This window comes from Ahaetulla prasina, chromosome 1 (assembly GCF_028640845.1).
Source record: "Ahaetulla prasina isolate Xishuangbanna chromosome 1, ASM2864084v1, whole genome shotgun sequence".
Classification (NCBI taxonomy): domain Eukaryota; kingdom Metazoa; phylum Chordata; class Lepidosauria; order Squamata; family Colubridae; genus Ahaetulla; species Ahaetulla prasina.
The window spans coordinates 297,259,649-297,277,860 of NC_080539.1; the positions used below are offsets into that span (position 1 = coordinate 297,259,649).

The window sequence follows — 18,212 nt, forward strand, 5'->3', positions numbered from 1 at the left end:
GCACAATTCTTACTGACCACACATATCACCAATACACACAAAGCAGCAGTGAACCCATACCAAGAAGGATGCTATTAGAAAAGGAACAATCCAATTTCCCATGCAATTCCAGGTGAAATATTCTCCCTTTACTCATGGCTAGTGTGCCACCAATATGTTGGCTACGAAGATTTCTAACACTGGTGAAATATTATCTGCCAATTCCTCCCTACTCAAGATACCATAAATGTACTCTGGGAGGAGGCAAGGTAAATAAAAAGAAGGGAAGAAGGCTGTAAGTGCAAATCCACAGGCAGTAGTAATGTCTTCATATATATAGTATATGGCAGGATGATATACAAGTTGGCAGAGTATCATATATTGATACTGTAATAAAAAGAAAAACAAACCTTCAATTCCCTATTTATTCTCTATCAGGGATCCCAAATCTCTGGCCCACTACTGGGCTGTGAGGTGTTTTAAAACTGGGCCGCCCAAAATGGCGTGTGAGCATGTGCATGCACACTCCAATTGCACAAGCAGTGGATGCACATGCTTGCCTGGCACTCACATGAAACCATCCCCTCTCCCTGCCCTCACGCACCGGTCCACAAAGCCAGTAACTATATAAATGTAAAATTCTACAACACAGTCCATAAATCCTCAACTAAGTGCCACATTCTTTCTTCCAATAGAAATCCTAACATATGGCAAGGCTTCAATGCTAAAAAACATTTCAAACGTCTATACTTACCACTACTACCACTACCAATTTTTGAGCTTATAACAGAGCCTCAGAATGAGAATATTTGCAAACAAGAAATGTGCGTTAAACCATTTAGAAAGTAATTCTGAACAGAAGCTGTCAAGCACACTCACTGCCAAGTACTGGGGTCCAAGTGTGTTCAGTCCAGCCAAGTTTCCCCAAACAGAGGCAGCACTAATCTGTTGCATCTGTTGCTGGAGTTGTTGTGCGATTCGTTTCTGTTCTTTATCCTTCTGAGTATCTGCAAATTTCACTACGATGGGAGAAGAGCATCCCTGCAATACAATTCACACAGCTGTAGCTTTTGTTATCTTTCCAAAATCCTAACAATTTACATTCTTTAAATCATTGCTTTAAAAAGAAGATACATTCAGAAACTGTGTCTTCTTTTTAAAGCAACCAGTCACATTCCAGAATTCCAGTGCAGATTCATATATCATATATTATATATCTTCCCTATTTTGCATACAACTGGAGAGAAGTGTGGATATGTGTCATGCAGGGGGTACAAACTAAGGGATATTAGCATAATAATTGGAACGCTTAAACCAATTGTTTATCTATTATGATTTGGATGTGTTATTATCACCCATAGATGGTATCAATACAATTAAAAAATAACCTTAAAAACTCAAAAACAGTTGAATATATAAAGATTTAAGTGTTTCCACGAGGATTTTAAGGGATTTTTAATATAATCTAAAATATCTAATTGAGGAGGAAAGTATTAACTCCTTTGGCAATACAGCAAAGAGAGAGGCCAAGTGCATTCTACAGCTTGGAAGCTAAACATGAAAAGAATCTCAAGTGAAGGTATCTTTAAGAGGGTGTGATTCTGTTGACTGTAATGGGTGTCAATAAAACTAAATCATCAGATAGCAGGCCCTAAATTGTTTAGGCTTTAAAAGTTTAAACTAACACTTTAAATTGTCCTTAGAATACAATTAGCAATACTTAGTTACAAACATAAAAGTCTCTCAAAATTGGTATTTTTTTACCTCCATAGTCTGCGCTTGATGCATTGCTTTGATTGCTGTTTGTGCCATTGCTCTTGTGGTAAAAGTCACAAAAGCACAACCTGAGAAGGGAATACAATCAAATGAAGTAGCAGTATATCCAAGTTATCTCCTGAACAAAGGAAAATTTCTAAAACTTCCCAATTAATTATAAGGGGTATATATGTGTATGCAGAGGGGGGAAGACAAGGGTTGGGGAGAGAGGAGGAGGAGGAAGAAGAGAGGTCCGAAGGAGAAATCATCAGTTGCAAACAGGTCTGCGTGTACCTCGGCTTAAACCATCAGGACCCCGTAGAATTCTGCATTCTTCAATTTGACCAAAAGAGGAAAACATCACTCTGATATCATTTTCATTGCACTTCTTTGAGATCATCCCAATGAATAGTTTTCTATCTTCCACAGCTAAGAGAAGAAGAACAACAAAAGTTGTGGCTTTGACTATTCACATGATTGTTTAAGTTTCCTTGATTTTATAGAACAATCCAGCAAAATTTATCAGTAAATTGCCCCAAAATGAACATTATCATATGCATTAGAATACTTTCTTTACCCTGCCACTACAAATCTAGAATCTTCAGTCTAGAGTAGGGGTATTAAAGTCGCAGCCCGTGGGCCAGATGTGTCACACTCTGGCCATGCCCATCCCCATTTTCGCAAAGGGGGAAAAAGTCATATGTCACGTGACAACGCGAATTTGACATCTCTTTAGAACAAGAGTCAGAAAATCTATTCTCTCAGAAGTTAGTAGAAGAGCTGTGTGCAAAAAGCAATGAACTGAAAACATACATTTTGAGTTTCAAACAATCTATTTCAACATTATCAAAAGTGTTTCAATCGTGAAGCTGCCTTCTTTTCAATATGAAATGACATGTCTGGATTTCTTATTCTGATTTTCAACAGAATAGCATAAAACTGTGAGAGGATATTTATTTCAATAGATGGCATTGTTAGGATCTGAGCCTTTAATTTTTTAAAAATGTCCATAAGTTGCAATTTTGACATATAATGCAATGAATGTTGCCACAACATGATAAAATATACCAAGACCAAACAATCTTTTACCCACACTCACCATTATTCTTTTCACTGTCAGCTGGCTTCATTTGAATGGGATGGTGCATCTGTGATAAGAAAGTAATGGAGGAATATTACATTTTTCAAAATAAACTGTTTGGAATATGCAATACGACTTCAAAATGTTACCCATATGAAACAATCATTTTGTGCTTAGAATGGTCTCTTCTGTCCAATTATGAAGTATTTTGAATATGAATTAGTTCTATTTGTGCTTAAATCACTTCTAGGAAGGCTTGAAACAATTTAGTTACTGAAATGGGTCATTTCAAGCTTAAAAAATGTTGAATTCAAAGTCTTGAGCACATCCTACAAAGCATCACCCATCACTCATACACAAAATAACAAAATATATTAATCTGAAACATGTTATAGTTAGGAACTTATAATTCTATTTGTAAAAATAACATTCTGAATTTAAATTGATACAAAATAAGTCATAAATAAACAGTAGGACAAAGGATTCCACATAATTTACTAGAGAACATGTAGTATTTCCAGTGAGGATTTGCTGATACAGAGTAAATTAAGAAGAAATAATATAATTTGTCATACCCCTGGGAGGATCTTCATGTTATGAAGAGCATTCTGTGCTTCTAGTGCAGCTTTACGGGTATAAAATGTAACAAAACAGCACCCTATGAAATAAACACATTCTGTAACACATGCTAAAAACACTTCAATCCTAAATTACCACATTACATGAGCCATGGTGGTTAGACTGCAGTACTGCAGGCTACTTCTGCTGATTACCGGCTGCCAGCAGTTTGGCAGATTGAATCTCATCAGGCTCAAGGTTCACTCAGCCTTCCATCCTTCCGAGGTCGGTAAAATGAGGACCCAGATTGTTGGGGCAATATGCTAACTCTGTAAACTGCTTAGAGTTTACAGGGCTGTAAAGCATTATGAAGCAGTATATAAGTCTAAGTGCTATTGCTATCAGTTAATTATCTAAGTTGGGCATTTCTGAATGCCCAACTAATTCTGAACTTTTTTGAAACATATAATGCACATTTAAATGTCATATATTCCAGGTGTAGCCTTCACATGACCACTAACAATTTTTTTATAAGACTGAAAGCTGTTTCTTTCACGAACCTTGACTAATTAGATGTTAATTTATGGTGGAATGTATATGAAAACTACCTAACTATAGACTATATTTAAACAATCTAGGTTAGACCCAGAGATGGCCTACACAAAGTGGACAATTTTATTGGAGGAAGGGGATCTTTATTAACTCACTCTACCCTATGCAGTCTCTTACGCTACAATGGTTTCAATATCCTACTAATAATAATGCTTCAGAGGATGGCAGAATAAACTTGTTCTGCAGATGAATCCTTTTTAGATCAGACAGCATATTTAAAATGTTATATGTTTATTAGACCTTGTTAATATATGCTTCACAATGAGTTGGTAGGAACTATATAATTATTTCTTCTGATTTTGTGCGGGCGAAAAACTCAAATGTCCTGCAAATAAAAAGCAGAGCAAGATGACTTACTTTTTCTAATTTCCCCCCCAGTATTACCTCTACTCCAACACCCTCTGCCCACCATCTGAAGTGACACAGATGCTATCATTCTACTACACAAGACCACCAAACTGTAATTTATAGTATAACTGGCCCAATAAAAACTCATCTGCTCTTGAAATAAACTGCGCACAGACCTCATTTATTATGACTCACATATTTTAATAATGTCCTTGTCCTAATAAATTAGTAGTTTATAAACTGGACTGGGGGATCAGAACAATTTTCAGTCTTATAAAAGAGTCTTGTGTATACTAAGAACCCAATTTTGTAGATGTTCACTGGATATTAAATGGACACTATTTATAAAACGTAATTAGCATATATCATTGTGGATAACAATATAAAAAATAAGTTCAATTTATTATTATTAACAATTTACTATTACTGTAGTAATTTACTATTACTACCAGTATTACTATTATATATAGTAATGAATGACGCCAGTAGGTGCCTCTATATGTTAGTGTAAATAATGGAAACAATTGGATAAAAGTTTTAATGTAAATTACAGTACACTTGATGCCAATCATTAAGTCATTTGGTTCTTTATGTGGCCCTAAGTGCAGCCAAATGCTGCCTTCCTAAAACTTGATAGGAAGAAGAAAACCTCTCACCTTTGCTCTGAGGAGGGTTTTGGCTTCTGTCTCGCAGGACATTGATTTCATAGACAGCACCATACTGTTCAAATAGATCTCGCAAATCTTTTTCAGACCAACTCCGTGGGACTTGGCCCACAAACATCTTGATAGCATCTAGGTCTGGTTGGTCAGGATGATCCAATGTGCCATTCATTTTCTTTGAGCTATATGAGTCAATGAGAAAAATGTGATAAGTGATTTTACTGGCAAGGTAATCAATCAACCTTTTACTTCATATACAGTGTTTAAACTGCTAAAACTCAACGTATTTAAACAGAACTCAAAAATTTGAAATGCTAAGAGGAAAAAAAAATCAGAATATTTTTCTATACAAAAAAGATGGTTGGCTGATGACTCACTGCCTTTTCCCAAATATGTCTGAAAGTTTCTAATTTTATTTAGCAGCTTATAAATGAAAATGTTTTTGGATAATCATTTGAAACAAGTAAGAGCAGAGCAGATAAATACTTTAAAGTGATTGAAACAGTCTCTAAAAATACACAGAAAATCAATAATTTTATTTAATGTACTATAATTTAAAAATCAGTGATAATTGTTCCAGCCCATCATGAGAAAATATATTTCAAATATTCAAAATAATTAGAATTTGGTTCAACTCATAATTATTTTTAAAGTATATACCTGCTTTTTAGATAACTCAATTGTTCCTTTTTTTAATGTAATTTAATCTGAAAAAAATAGTTGTTCTATATACTTGTACTTCTAAAAATGAAACTGCCTCTGGATACTGAAGAATAATTATGCAGATTTGTATCAAACCATAAAGATGAACTCTTAAAAATTAATATAAGATTTTGCATAGTAAATAAATTGTGATTTAAATCATGAAGCTGAGTCTTCTTGAGAAATGATTTAAATTAGATCCATCCTAAAAATGGTTCTGATTTGGCAAAATGTACTTAAGAACTGATAATATTTTAACCGAATTAACTGAGTAAGAAAAATAATCAAATAGAATGAACAGAAATACTGCTTTATAATATGATGAATGCTGAATAATGAAAATATGATGAATGCTGACTCAATTAAAGGTAAAGGTATTAATGTGCACGAATCCTAAAAGTTAGAAAAGACATATTTAGAAACAGAAACCTAAAGGGGAACCACATAATGCAGCCCAGTACCTTTAGACATAAAAAAGGGTGGGGGGGAACCCTATCACTACTTGGCTGGAAACCAAAAACCACAAATTTGGTAGGAGAATACTCTGCTTGAAAAGTATGGATGGCTGAAATGATGAATAGCAGTACTCCTGTTGGAAGGTAAATTAAATTAAATTATCTACTGCTTAAATTGCTATTTTTTATTATTAGATTTTTATCACAATGTAAGCCAAGTATAGAATTCACAGACTCCAAGATTCTAGGACAGCAGCTTAACCACTACACCAAAATGATATAAGATTTTTAAGGAAATGGCTATCTCTGAAGCTGCAATTTTTGGGGAATTAGAGAAAGAAGGCTGATTAGGCCAAAAGAAAAAGCATACCAAATCTAATTTCTGATATTTAGAGTTGAAAGTATCTTATAGTGAGATGTTTGTATGAGAAACTGGATTAGGGGGACATCCACATAATCACAATTTATCCCTCTTTCTTTGTAAGACTATTCAACTCTGGACAGTGCACATTTTATTTTGAATATATTATATATTTACATACATTTTACATATATTACATAATTACATATATTAACTGCTCTGTGCAGATATCAGCTGAAGACTTCAGCCAAATTTGCTCAATGTTTGGGTGATACTTTAGCAGCATTATTAAGCTGGGTTGTGTTTGGGGTTTCATAATAAAATGATGATCCATCTCCTCTGTGATACATTAGATACAATAATTTCATTGTGTTATCATCATTTTTGATGCCTTTTATGCTATAGGTAGTCCTTGACTTATTTGTGAATGTTCGAAGTTACAACCGCACTGAAAAAAGTGACTTATGACCATTTTCACATGTATGACCATCGCAATATCCCCATGGTCACGTGATCAAAATTCAGGTGCTTCGCAAATGACTCATATTTAGGATGACTGCAATGTCCCGGGATCATGTGAACATCTTTTGCGACCAAGCAAAGTCAAAGGGGAACTCAGTGTTATTCATTTAACAGCTGCAGTGATTCACTTAACAACTATAGCAAGAAAGATTGTGTACAATGGGGCAAAACTCTCTTAGCATCTGTCTCAGTTAGCAACAGAATTTTTGGGCTCAACTGATCATAAGTCGAGGACTACCTGTATTGCAATAGCACAATGGAATGGTCACTCCAGAGCAATGGGCAGCTGAGCTCAGGAGAGGGGTACATTGTTGTAACATGGAGATGGGCAGCACCCATTGGACCTTTAAACCCAATGATGCTGTTCAATGCAGGAAACTTGTGATCACCAACTCTGCACCTGGCAAAGGTGAGCTACATCATTTACAGAAGATAATGGGAATAATTCTGCTTGCTGAACTGAAGAACTAAATTAAATAGTATTAGGGAAATGTCACAGTGATTTATTTCAACTTATGATTCTTAAACTTTTCTATTTATAGATCACAAATTTTCTAATGGAAGGTCATATTAAAACTGAATAGAAACTCAGGAAAAAGCCATATTTAATTCAAGACGACCTGATATGGTATTGCAATTCTACAATAATGGACAGATATTGACAACTGAAATTTAACAAGGTTGAGAATGATTACTAATCGCCTAAGGACAAGCATATGTAAAGCATTAACTTCAACAAAACAAAACACTCTAAAATCCTGAAGAGAAAAAGAAACACTTAAAGAAAACTAAAGGAGGAATGCATAATGAATGATCAAATAAAGCACTCTATTTCTTCCTCCATTATAGGAATGGACTTTATCAATTATGTCAGAAAGATTAAATCTCAGAATGAGCTGGGGCTACTTAGAAATAAAAGGAAAGTCAAAGTGCTCCATTGCCAAGAGAAAGCATCGCATTGGTAATGAGTGATAGTGAGAAGGCAGAACTTTTAAAACTCCTATTTTATGCCAGACTTCTCCCAGAAGAGGAATTTAGCTCTAACTGGTCATTATGATGCCACAGGAGAGAAGGAGGGAACTGAGGTTTAGATTAAGACAAGGAGAGAGTAAACAAAGATTTAGTTAATTTCAATGAATTCAAGTTTCCAGGGTCATATAGATTGCATCTTAGGGTAATGAAGGAGGTCACAAAATTACTCTCAATAATCTTTCAGAATTCTAGAAGACTGGCAAGACTCAGCAAATGTCATCAACATCCTTGAAAAGGAGGACCTGGGAAACTACAGGCATATCAGTAATTTTATGTATAATACCGTAAGAATATTAAATCTATTTATTTATCCAAGCGGGACTGGCTTGATTTTTAAATTTCCAAATTTTAAACTTTTTGAAATTTTATATGGGGTATTTTAAGTTGGGTCAATTGACGGTTTTAATTTGGCCATTATTGAATATGTATTTTAAATTGATATTTTAATTTTGTATATTTAAATTGTTTTAACTTTGGCTGTACACCGCCCTGAGTCCTTCGGGAGAAGGGCGGTATAAAAATTTAAATAAATAAATAAATAAATAGCACTTTGATGAGAATGCCTTAATTAAAAAGAGTAAAGAAGCTCACATTTGTTTGCAAACATATCATGCTATACTTTGAGAGAGGTACTAGGTTAGCAGATCAGGGAAATGTTTTCAGTAAAGCTCTTGAAGAACTATCTCATGATGCTTTATGCTTGGAGGGTAGCATCAAGTGGATAGCTACAAGACTGTGTCCCGAACTCTGTGCTGTTTAACACTTTGGTCAATGATGGATGAGGGAGTTGAGAAGATGTCAATTAAGTGTGACACAAAGCTGGTAAAGATGGCTAGTACAGAGTGGATGGAAGATCCAGAGAAATCTAGAAAAAAACAGGTAATGGGCTGAAATGAACAGAATGGAATTTAACAGGGAGGAAATAAAACTATATTTGGCAGGTAAAATGAAAGGTACAAATATGGAATGGGGGAGATACTTGATAGTAATGTACATGAAAAGAACCTGGGTGTCCTTCTCAATCACAAATTAAACATCATGAATGTGTGATTCATTAATTAGAAAGGAAGATAGTATTGGGGGGGATTAATAGCAGCACAAATTCCAGAACATGGGTCTTGATTTTTCCAGTCTACTCTGCCTTGATCAGATCCCATTTGCAACATTCTGTTTTAGTTACCAAAGGTCATGTTTGTTTGTTTTAAGGACACTGACATATAGAATCAGTTTCAAAGACAACTAATGCAGTAAAATGTCTGGAAATCAAGACCTGTAAGGAGCAGTTAAAACATCTGTCTATATAGCCAACAAAATAAATGATGCTGGGGACAGGGAGATGAGACAGTCTTCAAGTATCTAAATAAATATTATGCAAAAGGTGGGATGATCTTGTTTTCTGTTGCCTCGAGGTCAAAATCAGAACCACTGAGTTGAAAATCTTAAGAAAGTAAACTCTGGCTAGATTCAGGAAGTTTCTTGATTGTATGGGCAGTCAGTCAAGGCTACCACAAGAAAATTGTTTTCTTTTGCTGGAGATTTTTGAGCACAAGGTAGATATTAATCTGTTAGAGATGATTTAGAGAGGGCATTGGACTAGATGACTTCTAATGTCACTTTTAATTCTATAACTTTATAAAAAACAATTTTTTGTCAATAATAACACACCTATTTTACAAGAAGAGGAAATATCGATTCATTAGGCTAAAAAGGTTTAGGGCCAAAGTGTTTAAAGGCCACTGTCTTCCAAACTGTGCATCTCATAAACTATAAACCCTTTATCTATGGTTGAATGATAAGAAGGTCCAGTTGATCGAGGTAAGAGAAAGAACCATAATTCCAATATACCCTTTTTATTTAGAATAATCTTTATAAGAAAGGTAAAATACATTTAATACTTTCCTTCAGTTGCTACATCTACCTGATTTTTGTCCAGTGTCATTTTCCTTTTCCTTTGTTTTATTCACTTACTTTACTCACTTGAGTTTTGAGAAGTATTTATTATTAAGTTTTGATGAATGTGCAAGCACCAGACTATAATTTTGAGACTAAATAAACAGAAAATGATCTGTATCCATAAATAATTTGTACCCTATGACTATCATTAAGTGTTGTACCTTAGAATTCTTGATGAACATATCTTTTCTTTTATATACACTGAGAGCATATGCACCAAGACAAATACCTTGTGTGTCCAATCACACTTGGCCAATAAAAAATTCTATTCTATTCTATTCTATTCTATTCTATTCTATTCTATTCTATTCACACTCCAAATATACAAATATTATTTTCCCTTGTATAAGAGTCAGAGATGGACAGCCATAAAATTGGATAAATATTAATAACATTTCTACTGGTTTAAACACACAAATGATTTTGTACAGGTACAGTAGATTTAGAAAGTTTATATACCCGTTAAAATGCCAGATTTTTGAGATGTTTAAGAAAAAAAATCACCAGATTTTTTTCCACCTTTAATATAACATAAGCTGTACAACCCATCGAAAACCAAAGTGAAATCTTTTAGGGGGTGAAATAATTAAAAAACTTACAATAATGTGGTTGTATAAGTATGCACACCTTAAACAAATATTTTGTTGAAGCATCTACTGATTTTATGGTAGCAGTTTTTGGGGTAGGAGCCCATCAGCATGGCACATCTTGCCATTGCAATCTTTGCCCACTCTTCCTTGCAAAAGCGCTCCAAATCTGTCAGATTGTGAGGGCAACTCCTGTGCACAGCCCCTCTTCAGGTCACCCCAGAGATTTTCAACTGGGTTCAGGTCCCGACTCTGGCTGGGCCATTCCAAAACTTATCTTCTTCTGATGAAGGCATTCTTTTGTTGATTTTGTGATGTGCTTTGGATCATTGTCATGTTGAAAGATAAAATTCCTCTTTAGCATTTTCAAGAGCCATGGTGGCACAGTGGTTAGAATGCAGTATTGCAAGCTAACTCACTGCTCACTGCCAGGAGTTCAATTCTGACTGGCTCAAGGTTGATTCAGCCTTCCATCCTTCTGACGTCAGTAAAATGAGGACCCAGATTGCTGGGGCAATATGCTGACTCTGTAAACTGCTTAGAGAAGGCTATAAAACACACTGAAGCAATATATAAGCCTAAGTGATTTGCTATTGCTATTTTAGCAGAGGCCTGTTTTGTGCCAAAATTGACTGATATTTGGAACTGTTCATAATTCCTTCCACCTTGACTAAAGCCCCAGATCTATGTGGAAAAAAAAACACAGTCCCATTATGCTTCATGGTGAATATGATGTATTTTTGGTGATGCAGCGTTGTTCTTGTACCATAGTTTTTGAAATTTTGGTCAAAAAGCTCAACCTGGGTCTCATCAGACCATAATACATTTTCCCACAAGCTTTTGTCAGATTTGATGTAGGTCAGGCTGAATAAAAATCGATGATTTTTTAAAAAAATTAAAAAATGTATTTTTAAAATTTAAATATTTTTTTTATTTTTATCGAATTTTGATAAAATGCTTTCGAAGTAAAAATCTATCTAAAGTTAGTTTTCTATTTAAAATACATTAAAGATTTAATTTATTCAGCATTAAATGGCACTTACTTATGTAGCATGAGGCTGTATATTCTGCAATATTGGGACTGTCGGTAAGTCAACAGCAGGTCAGAGGAAGAGCTGCTGTGGGACAGAGATGACAGTTGCTCTTTAAAAATTATGATTTAAATCAAGCCTTTTTACTAGTGATTTAAATCAAATCCAACAATCCAAAGATTGTTGTCACATGTAGTACACATCCAGTATTTCCCAGAAATTCCTCCAGCTCCTTTAAGGTTGCTGCAGGTCTCTTGGCAGCCTTTTGGACAAATTTTCTTCTTGTTTTTTTGCATCCATTTTGAAAGGACAACCAGTGTTTTGTCATTGCTGTGCCATATTTTCTCCACTTGTGGATGACTGTGTTCCACGGTATAGCCAATGCTTTGGAAAGTTTTTGCACCTTTTTTCTGACTTGATACCTTCCAACGATGAGATCCCTTTGTTGCTTTGTAAGCTTTTTGCAGACCATGGCTTTTGCTATAAGAGGTAACTGAGTTAATGTCAGATAAATCCTACTACAACAGCTGAATTTTATATGGGCATCATCAGAGACACTTTAAACGATGGAAGATGTATACTGACTACTAAAGGTAGTTCTCAACTTACAACCACAATTGAGGCCAAAATTTCTGAGGTTAAGAGAGATACTTGTTAAGTGAATTTTGCCCCATTTTACATTCTTTCTTGTCTCAGTTGTTAAGTAAATCATTGCAGTTGGGTTGTTAGGGGAGTCTGGCTTCCCCATTGACTTTCTTTGTCAGATCGCAATAAGGTGATCACATGAATTTGGGACACAGCAATGGTCATAAATATGAACCAGTTGCCATGCATCTGAATTCTGATCATGTGATCATGGGGATGCTGCAAAGGTTGTAACTATGAAAAACAGTGGTCATAAATCATTTTTTTCAATGACATAACTTTGAACAGTCACAAAACGAACTGTTGTAAAGTTGAGGGCTACCTGTATTTATCATCAGTTTGAATGTGATTGGTTAATTTTGAACCCAGCCATATCCCTACTTATAAGAGCATGTGAATATTTATGCAGCTACTTTATTCTAGTTTTTCATTTTTATTTTTCCTCCTAAAAGATTTGTTTGTTTTTCAATTAAATTGCACAGCTTCTATGTAATATTAAAGGAGGAAAAATTTCTGAAGTGGGTTTATCTTAGTCTGCTTATTTTACATTTCAAAAACCTGGCATTTTGTGTAGACTTTCTATATGCACCGTAGTCCTCTGCTAATGCACTTGTTCAGAGACTGTTCGAAGTTACAGTGGCACTGAACAAGTGACAGTTACGACTTTACCTTGAAGTTCCAGCTCTTCTAGCATCCCTGCAATCAGGTGATTGTGATCCCAATGCTTGGCAAACAGTTCACACTTACAACAGTTGCAGCATTCCATAGTCATGGGATCAGAATTTGCCAGCTTCCCACAAGTAATTGGGGAGGCCAACAAAAAAGGATGCAAATTGCTTGGATAAGTCTCTTCCACCCATGCACCTTGCCAGCCACCTATTCTCCTTGAGCCTTGTTGCACTCAAGCACCCTCTCCCACCCAGCAGCAACCACCCCAAACCCTGCTGCATTTGCACTGCATCTTCCCTGCCCTTGTGCATCTTGGCGCATACTCCCCCAATCCCTACTGAACTTACACTTCAGCCCCCCCACCCCCAGTCATTTGCACATCCCCTCTGGCCATCTTCAGCTACCCAGCAGTAGCACTTCAAGTCCCACAACATTAGTGCCATGCCTCCCTGGCCTCACACACAACCCTTGCTCATTCTCCTACCTAGCAGGAGCTGCTTACCTATCTGTCAGCCTGACTATAAGCTATCTGGGACTTCCAACTTCCTGCTGCCTTCTTCACTGACTTAGTAGTTGGCAGCTGGCAGGAAATTGCTGTCACTAAGCAATACAGTCATGTGATGTTGCACTTTACAACTGCATCACTTAGGAACAGAAATTCCAATATCAAATACCCTAGCAACTTGAGGGCTATCTGTATACCCTGCAGTTGTGTTGATGCTGGTGAAATGGCCATTGGAGTAAAAACTCTTTTAGTCTGAGGATTCTAATCAACCGGAGAAATTTTTAAGAACCCAAAAAGGACTACCAAATGCAAGCAGAACTGAGCTTCAGCAAACATAATAAATTATTTTTAAAATATAATGATTATAAATTAATATGATGTTATATTTTGACTTTAAACTAGAAACTCTGGATTTTAACCTAGAGATAACTGGGGGGGGGGAGGGGAATCATAGAATCCACGTTGCTTTCTAGCTTCATGAAATATCTATTTATGATAAAATAGGGAATCAACTAGCTGGCATGCCAGTTGTAATTCCAGAGAAAGATACTGTCCAGAATAGAAAACACAAACTGCAAACAAAGTTGATTATTAAGAGATCCAGTTTCCTCCAGTTTGGGGAATTTTACATAAACATCCTAATAGATGTCGGTTCTACTGTGGATATACTATTTCATTTATTCTGAGGTCTTAAGTTTCAAAACAATTAAGCATCTGATTATAAATCATACGATGGCCTACAAACATCAGCCCTTCAGCCATGAACTTGTGGTTGTGACCCTACAGAACACTGCATGACTAACCCTATGTGATTTTCTCCTTTTGGGGAAATAGGTAAAAAAAAATATTGAGAGGTAGAATGCAGGCACATAAATTCGATAAGGGTATATTATTCCTTTGTAAAATGTAAACCACCCATTTTTAATTCATCAACTTCGTAATTGGTAGAAATGATAAAAATGGATGTACTTTAAATAATTACCCTAAAACAATCAAAATAAGCTCAACTAAATGGATTCTTCCCCAAATGCTGCTGCAAGCAAGATGCTAAGCTGCCATGGATACTATAGATAAAGTACTCATTGTGGGTTGCACTGCTTTCGATGACAGCTGTCTCCTTAATGCATTTAGGCTTTTCAATCAATAAAAGACATTTTTAAAACTCCTATCTTATTTTCCTTGGAGATAAAAATAAATTTTGAATTTGATATACTATATTCATTCCCTTTTTTTTGACAGCTCTGATAAGTTTTCAATTCAGCTTCCACAGGTTTAGCTGAAAATCATATTATGTATGAATCCCACTGTAATGGAAATCCCAATATTTTACATTTAAAAAACAGTGAGATGATTTAGATTTTTTTAAAAAATTGAATGAACTGTAGATTCTTTCTTTGTGTACTTACTCTTACTTAAATCCAACCTTCACCTCATGGGATTAATGTGAACTACCAAAACCATCCATCTAGCTATCAGAACTTTAACAGAGCCTCTTGTACCTGGGAGAATGTTTCAGAGTAGTGTTACTTCACTGTTCCCACTTTGCTAGGCTTTCTCTCTTAAATATACATGGTAGGACATGTCAGGTACAAAAACATAAGGCATGACAGTGAGAAATGCTTGGCGCTACATCCAACTTAGACCATTCCTAAAGATATTACTTTTCTGGGAGGAGCTGCTCAAGAATTAAGTGTATGAATGAGAAGCAAGGGTAGTATTTATATTCTTTGCTCAGTCACATTGTCCAGTCTACAAGAAAGAAAGGACTTGATCCAGCTATGGGGCTCAAGCTGGTCTTAATCATTGCTTTAAATCAGAGGTGCCAAACTCAAGGCCCAGGGGCCGGAGTGCTTAGATCTGGCCCTGGAAACAGCAAAGGACTGGCCTATGGTGTCTCTGTCAGCGAAAATGGAGCTCGCAGCCCTCCCGAGCTCCATTTTCACTGGCAGAAGGTTGCAGGAGGCCATCACAACCAAAAACGGAGCTCGGGAGCTCATTTTTGCTGGCAGAGCACTTGGGCCACCACAGGCACCCCCAACACGAGTGACATCAAGCTGGCCATGCCCACCCTGGCCCCCGAGGTCAAACACAACCCTGATGCGTCCCTCAAATGAAATCAAGCTTTACACCCCTGCTTTAAATGGTCACCTCAAAGGAATAAAGTATGCTAAATTTTAAGTATTTAAAAGCATTTTTAGAATAATTTTAACTAACAATTTCTCTGATATTAACCCTTAAAAGTAACAAAAGTCTGCAAAGGTTAAGAATTTAAGCAGAAATTAGGTATTCTTCTTTAGTCCTTTTATATTGTACGTGATCTTTCTTCCCCTTTAATATATATTTCATATTTGGAGTTTAGAACAGAGGTAGAATGTGTATATGAGGCAATTTTTAAATTTATCTAAGGAGTGTGCAGCATAATTTCCAGGAAAGTGCCAACATCTACTTCTCTACTGACCATTGGGGGGAACACAAGAAGGATAATTCAAGAGATTTGAAGTATAATTTTAATGCTACTTTCTTTCAATATTTTGTCTAATGGCTGTTATCATTTTATGCTTAATTCGTTAAACTCAGCAAATTTAAGGTACTGTTATGACTTCTTTTTTAGTTAATTCAAAGCTTAAGAAATATATTTAAAGAAAAAAATGCATCTTTCTTATTTAAATGAAGATATGGGATAAGCTCTATCAAATGGAGAAGCAATTACATTTTGATATTAAATATAAAAGTTGAAGTATTTTAGTGAATCATGGTGATATATACAATTAACACTGACAGCTTAACAAAAATGCCCTTTAGAACATTCTCCCTTCAGAGATTAGAATAGTTCTGACCCTTTTGGCCTTCTGAAAGATTTTAAAGATCCAGTGATATGCTGGGATTCTGGTGAGGGTCCCATTTGCTGGTTGGATTGTAATTTCTTGGCAGCTATATTTATTTTGTGTTGTGCTTGTAATTCGGTTTTAATTGTTTTTATATTGTTCGCTGATCAGTCACTTGCTTGATATCGGTGGCCTTATAAATTGAATAAATAAATAAAATGCATACCTGAGGATTTCTGCCTTAAACTATTATCAAGTAAAACTAAATACATCTATAAATTGTTGAGTACTGTCTGAGAGGCAATTTATGTAGGATATAAGTGTTGATAAATACATCTCCATTTCTGCTGTGATTCATTCTAAATATTTCTAACTGAAGTAATGCATTATTTCCTATTTATCTCTAATGTGAACTCCTCTTCCTCTTCCCATAGTGTTTCTTTTTCTTTCATTGAATTAAGATTCCTCAAGTTATGTGAGGAAGGGTCTTGATCTTTTATATTCTAGAAAACTCTATGGATACACACAACCATGTCAAACTATTAATTCAGAGAAGTTATCATGTATTGATAGACTGAGGGACTCTAATGTACTTTACATAAAGCATACTGAGAGTTTATCTGAAGAAATATAAGTCAACATACTCTGCACACTTACCTGAAGCCAATTTATTCCAATGTAGTGAATACATCAATAATAAATCATAGATAATTGTAATACTTTGATTACTATGTTGCCCATAGTAATTAATTCTTACAAAATTTTGGGTTTAAAATATAGCAAAGTGAGGAAATATAGTACATTAAATTGCATATTTAATGTGCTAAATATCAAGCTATAAAGATTTTACATGTGTTTAGGGCATTACTTCCTAGATTAGAATGACATGCCAAATTATACAGCTTCATTACTATTAGCTATATATTTACAAATAAAATGTATCTCCCTAGAAGTAGCCGACTATGGAACAATCGGCTATTTTGCCCAATATTGATCTAACTAAATATATTTCAGGCTCTATTTTATTATTAAAATACATGTATTTGCTTTTTTAAAAACTCAATTGAGCAAATTTCCCACCCCCAAACCCTTCAAAATAACAAACTCAAAGCAATCAGTATCAATGTAGATGACTTTGAAAACAAAATACTTACATCGGGCTGGCATTCAAGGAGCAATGATCCACCATCATTTCTGGGAGGAAATCCAACTTAAAAGCAGCCATCACTTCTCTGCTTACCACAAACCACTAATGCTAGATCACTGTCCTGTCGAACCAATTGAATACCACCACTTAAGTTCTGCAGGTCTTAACACACTGAGCCACATAGAAAAACATTCAAACCACAGGAACATAAGCTCAGGGAGACCAGCAACAGACACCACAAAAACAGGCTGGACTGGGAAAGAAACATGAGGACCAGGATTAAAAAGGGGATGTGACCATATGAAGAGACTCAGCTCAGTATACAATGAAAATGCTGATGCACTGGACTTGTTTTGTGCAATTTCCCCTACTCAAGCAGTATTGAGCGCACTGTTAGATAAACAGTGTCAGATCCACAAAGATGTTTGTGTGCAACAGAGCAGAAGAAACTCTAACTTACTTCATAATTCTAATCACGCTCTCTATTCAAAAAATGATAGTAAATATTGCATTTAAATGGAACAATATTACAGGACTCAGTAATACACCAAGTTCCTGGTGTATGTACTCATTACATTATGCTCCTGATATGAGCAAGATAATAAGTAGTGCTTGCTGGTTTGATCCAAGCAAAAATAATATGTAACTAGTCTCACCCCACCTGCTATTTCCCAGTAAGATTTACAAACCCAGATATAAGGAATTATAAGGGAGGAGTGGTTTAAAAATGTGAAAAATAACTAAACAAATATTATTTCTGCCTTGAATGTATAAACTATACAA

At 35.4% G+C, this 18,212-nt stretch overlaps 1 protein-coding gene across 13 annotated transcripts in view; it reads right to left on the reverse strand.

Moving 5' to 3' along the window:
* Window positions 1-18,212, reverse strand: part of CELF1 (CUGBP Elav-like family member 1) — a 51,819-nt gene that overhangs the window by 16,192 nt on the left and 17,415 nt on the right. For 7 of the 13 annotated variants that reach the window (XM_058161830.1, XM_058161831.1, XM_058161832.1 and 4 more), the window contains 6 exons: window positions 4,990-5,177; window positions 3,391-3,473; window positions 2,834-2,882; window positions 2,029-2,163; window positions 1,744-1,823; window positions 859-1,020 (listed from right to left, as the gene is read on the reverse strand). In XM_058161830.1, coding sequence (XP_058017813.1) covers window positions 859-1,020; window positions 1,744-1,823; window positions 2,029-2,163; window positions 2,834-2,882; window positions 3,391-3,473; window positions 4,990-5,177 — 697 coding nt within the window. Of the gene's footprint in view, window positions 1-858; window positions 1,021-1,743; window positions 1,824-2,028; window positions 2,164-2,833; window positions 2,883-3,390; window positions 3,474-4,989; window positions 5,178-17,436; window positions 17,551-18,212 lie in introns of all 13 variants that reach the window. The other 6 variants (XM_058161838.1, XM_058161834.1, XM_058161835.1 and 3 more) reach the window with 1 other exon arrangement.